We start from the raw sequence: 5348 nt of genomic DNA, 5'->3' as shown, positions 1-5348 counted from the left end.
TTTTCAGGAGACAAAGTGTCTAGTTTGGAAACCTTCATCTTCCTCATGGAAGTGAGGAATCAAGTTTTCTTAAGTAGTGTAAAAATCCTCCCCTCTCATCTAGCTATTCTGTGACAATGAACCAACTTGTGTAATTATTTGATTGCATAGATGAACATTCTGCCAGTGTGATTTAATTTGAATCAACCCTTGCAAATAGCCTGTTGTCAGATTTCCTCTTCCTATTTTTAATAAGCTTCTCTTTATGGTACTTTTCTAAAGTTTAATAACTTACATAAGAGTAAGAAGACCACCAGCAAGCAAATAATAGATTTCTTTAACCTCAGATTATCAAATAATTCCATCAGCTTTTTACTAATGACCAACATTTATGCTGCATCTCAGAGAACAGTCCTGATGCTAAATTCTGAGGCTAGTTATGGTACATAAAGAGAAATATAACTGAGTACCCAGTTAGGTTTCTGGGGCAGCTTCACATGTGTATCTGATAGATCTGGTCACTGTAACTGCTTTTGTGGATTACAAAGCCTCTATTGACCCTCACATACCAAAATAGTTATGAAATCCTGTGGGTTTTTTTCAGTAAGGTTCTTAATTAGCCTCAATAATAATGATATTTCATTGTAGATGATGGTGGAACAGATGATGAAGGATCTCGTCAACCAAAACGCATCACTTACGACGTCTCTAAGCTGATAAACTATCCAGGCTTTAATATATCCACTCCAAGTGGGATCCCAGATGTAAGTGGCTGTCCTCTGCCTTCTGAACCATGTCCTGAGTAACATTAATTGCTTTTAGCCATTTTGTATAACATTTTGTATTTTCCATCTGACAGTTACTGTGGGTGTTACCAGAAATATAATTTCAACTATAGAAAACTACATCAGACCAGTGCACAGTCTCTGGGAAGGTTTGTAACAGCTCATCAAGATGAGTCATAGCCAAAGACCCACCTAGCACATAGAGCACACAAGGAAGCTCCTGTGGTTGCTGCTGCACTTCTATTTTCAAAAGAATTTTAACCTGCTCTTAGTAGTGAACTTAATCACTGATATTAATGCCTGTGCCTTAAGAAGTACATTTTCTTTGGCAGCTTTACATTTGTCCATTTAGTAGCCTCCAAATATGTTTTCATTCAGTATTAGCCCAAGTTCTTTTGTCACTTTTTTTCAGTTTTCACTAAAAAAGTAACAGTTTGAATTCCAAGGTAAGCCTTTTCACCTGAAGAGTTGTTCCAAGGGAAAGTTTGTAGGTTTGTTACAAATGTTGAAAGCAGTTGCTATGAAATACTTAACATTGTGTAAAGAGGATTCAAAGAAAATTATTCCTACTAGCCAGTCACAGTGCATAGCATCATTGTTTATATTCACAGGTGAGAGAACTTAGGTTTGTCAGAAGTTCCTACTTAAGATCTATTTACTCTGATAAATAAGGTTTTGATGAGAACTTGAATTCACCTTGGCTTGTTAAACTCTGTGTTTCTCTGTCCTACTGCCATGTTAGTAGCCAACCATATGCAATTTCTCTTCTTTTCTATAGGAGTGGCAGATGTTTGGTTCCATCCCCATGCAGCCATCTCAACAGAAGGATGTTTTTGCTCACTACCTTTCTAATTTTCATGCGGTGAATACATCTCGTTGTTACTTGGGAAAAAAAAAAAGTTGTCATGTGCTTAGTGTAGCTAATTATGGTCTCTTGTTTCTCTTTTTCACAAGGGTATAGACTTCCTTATTAACACTGCTGGGTGTGAAATGCTGATGTTTGGCTTATCTGTTCTAGGAGCTTCATGTTTAGAACAAACTGCAGTGTTTTGGTTAATACAGGCAGATCCCAACTGTGCAGTATTTTATAAAAGGTTGTGGGAAAGGTGACTATAAACTTTTCCAGCCTAAAAACACTCTAAAGTTCCAGACTTCCCAACTAAGTGAAAAGCTTACTTGTCATGATTTACAGTAATCTTGTCATAGTGACTTGAGAAAACACCTGGTAGTCCTGTCCTGTATCACACTCAAGTCTTCTTTAATGTGCCTATGGCCTGATGTTGTCTCCTACAGGATACTTGCTCTGCTCTGAGTCCCAGAGTGTAATTCTGTATGGAACTAATTGGTAAATTCTAAGCCTGCCAGGAAGGGACATGCAGTATTTGTGCTGTGCTGGTCTCCTAAGACCTAAGGTCCAGGTGGAAACTTGGTTGCAATCCTGTGTTAGGAGCGCAGACAGTCTTTTGCCACTTGAACAAGACTCCAGTTCTGTTGAGTTGGCACTGAGTCTCACAAACCTCAGTGTCTAGGCTACACACTGGGTCACCAAATGGTTGTATAGTTATGAAATTGCTTTAAGTGTGTTCTTATGGCTGCAAATGTTACATTGTGCAATTTAACACTAACTGCTTCTGTTTTCCTGGGTAATTTCTCTTCAGCCAAGTCCAAAAGCTAGCAATAAAAGGGCTGCCTCTCAGTCCAGCTCTTATCCTTCAAAGCGACCAAAAGAAGACAGTTTGGAGGTACCAGCAGCTGACATGGACCTGGATTCTGGTACAGTTGCTCCACTTTTTTTTTCATTTTTGTTTTAATTTTCAAAATAACTTGCTGTGAATTGAAATGTCAGAGTTCATGAAGAGAAACCAAATTGTTAGTAGTCAGTATGGTGCTAATTAATGCAACTGGTAACATACAGCAGCTGTGTCCCACTGTAGTGGCATTTGGGCCTCTCTACAGTAAGTACTCACTGTCCTGTGATTGTTGTATCTTCCAATACCAAGTAGGGGATTTAAAGTGTGTTCAGAGCAGCTGGAATATTAAGTTACAAATTTTGATCTCTTCAGGTGTATCCTAAAGAAGCTTCTGTTACCAGAACCTCCATATCTTTAAATATTTGGATGAAATAATGCAGAAAGCTACAAGCTCACAGCTTCTTAAAAATGAGTCAGACTCACAGGAGAACTTCAAAGTGTTACTTAAATGTTAGATTATCAGAGAAACTCCTGGCTTTCCTTTTGGATTTCCTATGAGGAAAGCCTTCAGTCTGGCTCTGTGGAATAGGCTTGTTAATACATTGAAGAATGTTTTTGTTTTTTTTTTCCCCTTGCGTGGCTAGCAGAGTTAAGGTCCCCAGAAATACAGGTTCAATGGATCCTAAAACCTTCCACAAGTTGTTTTTCTGTCTCAGTTGAAAACCAAGAATGAGAAGACACAGAACAGCTAGTTAATCAAGTGTCTTGTCCTAGTCAGATTTCAGATTTTAATTCATGTTTTTTGATCTGCTTTTAGATCTGGAAGTGTCACAAAGACCTCAAACTCAGAACAGTTTTGAGTTCCAACCTCCACTGCCACCTGGAAGTCCGTCACTATCAACTCCTCCTCCTTTACCACAAGGAACACCCCCAACTCAACCTTCAACACCCACCCACACTCCTCTTCCCAGGACTACTCCACTGTCGAATCCTTCCAGTGATAATCCTGAGCCAAAAATAGTGGACTCAGTTATGGATGAGGATACTCTGACCTTGGAAGAGCTGGAGGAACAGCAGCGATTAATCTGGGCAGCACTAGAGCAGGCAGAAAGCACAAACAGTGACTCTGACATTCCTGTTGATACACCTTTAACCGGGAATTCTGTTACCTCATCACCTTCCAGGAATGAAGTGGATCTTGTTGCAGAAGTAAGATCATCTGACAAGGTGATTACAGTGGAAACGAGGTTTTCTGACATCAGTGAACAGATAGCAGAAAAGGAACGTTCTCTAAATAGTCCTAATCCAGAAGATAGTTTACTTAACTTAAAGGAAAATCCAGATAACACTGATTCTGAGGGCTTGCTGGATAACACCATGCCTGCTTCCAACAGTGACATTAACAATGGAGAAAATATGGGTGGTGATCAAATGGTCACAAACATTAAGTCATCTGCAAAGAACTCCAGTCTTGTTCCTGACATGAGCAAGTTTGCTGAAGGGATAACACCATTTGAATTTGAAAATATGGCAGAATCAACGGGTGTCTATCTGCGAATAAGAAGCGTGTTAAAAAATTCCCCAAGAAACCAGCAAAAGAAAAAGACTTCATCTTAACTGCTCTTCCTTTGTTTCGTTATGTCCAAATCCCTGCTTCCTTCTCTCCCCTCCTCCAGTTTTACAAACTCGGATAACCTTCCTCATCCTTTTGTGGGAAGGAGAACATCTTGACAAATACAGCTCTGCCCCGTTCTTCCTTGGAACTGAAGTTAGTGCAGGGCCTCTGTACTGACCAGGACCACCAATGTGCACAGGAAATACAGAAGAATTTTCCCAAATTACATTCTTCCACTAAGGAGTAACAGGACTGTTGATTTGTTAAGAACGAGTTACTTGCCAATACATGAAACTCTGAAGACTTTGTGGTTTGCTGTTCTTTACTTTGGCTAAGATTTTTATTGTCCTTAAGTTCCAGGTGGATTGGTGATGTTTTTTTTAATATCTGTCCTTTGTACAATAATCTGTACTTTATACATTTTGCTAATTATCCTGTAGATAAGTTTAATATATTCAGAATGTTTTTAAACACGTCTTAACATTAAGATTTCCCACATCAAAATCCTGGCAATTGGATGAAAATAATCAGGGATTACCACCATTATTGTCACCATTTCAAATATTTTTATAAACTATTTATGTGGGTCAGTTTTAATTACCACTGTATCTTTTGTAACATCATCCTTCATGTAAACTTGCTGTACATACATGTTCATTGTTGTGTACAGAGGTTTAATAAATGAGCTTTTATAGAAATATTTTTTAATGGGAGTCCTAAACCATCAAACTGCTGTTTTTTGGAAATCAGCTGCTGAAGATAAATAGAAAAACAAGCTGATTAAAATGAGGTTGAAAAAAGTTAACTCTTTTAGGAAGGGTCACAACTCAGGTTTTCATAATCAAGCAGCTGTGAAAATTATTTCAGCTACTTAAATAGAACCTTGCCATTCCATTCAGTTTTCATAATCTGAAGAATTGCCCACTTGCTGAAGATTAACATCGTAGTAATTCTGCTGATTAATTGCTCTAACACTTTTTTTCCCTTCTCCTAATTGTCTTCTGAGGGACTTGTAGGTGACGTGCCTGAACATTTTTGGCATTGCCAACAGAGGGAGTACTAGACTGACTTACCAGTCTGCGTTGGAGCTGGGAAAGCATTCGTCCTTACATAAATGCAGAAGTCTTCCTACCCAAGTGAGATACACAGTAAAAATAGACTTTTCAAGTATATAAGGAAAGATTTGTGAAGTGGGGATGTTCAAAGGTGTTTTTGATAATATAACTTCAGAGACCTAATTTATCTTTTAAATTTTTTGGCTTGGCAGATAGTACATAT

The 5348-nt window shown here is 38.4% G+C and overlaps 1 protein-coding gene across 1 annotated transcript in view; it reads left to right on the top strand.

The window, feature by feature from the left end:
* The window catches only part of ZCCHC8 (zinc finger, CCHC domain containing 8), a 10993-nt gene extending 6921 nt beyond the window's left edge, over window positions 1-4072 (top strand). Inside the window, exons 10-13 of the mRNA XM_009998418.1 lie at window positions 613-743; window positions 1543-1626; window positions 2423-2537; window positions 3273-4072. Coding sequence (XP_009996720.1) covers window positions 613-743; window positions 1543-1626; window positions 2423-2537; window positions 3273-4072 — 1130 coding nt within the window. The remainder of the gene's footprint in view (window positions 1-612; window positions 744-1542; window positions 1627-2422; window positions 2538-3272) is intronic.
* The last annotated feature ends 1276 nt before the right edge of the window (window positions 4073-5348 follow it).

The sequence above is a fragment of the Chaetura pelagica genome, unplaced genomic scaffold (genome assembly GCF_000747805.2).
Source record: "Chaetura pelagica isolate M959 unplaced genomic scaffold, ChaPel_1.0 scaffold585, whole genome shotgun sequence".
NCBI lineage: Eukaryota > Metazoa > Chordata > Aves > Apodiformes > Apodidae > Chaetura > Chaetura pelagica.
This window is presented reverse-complemented; position numbering and strand designations above follow the sequence as displayed.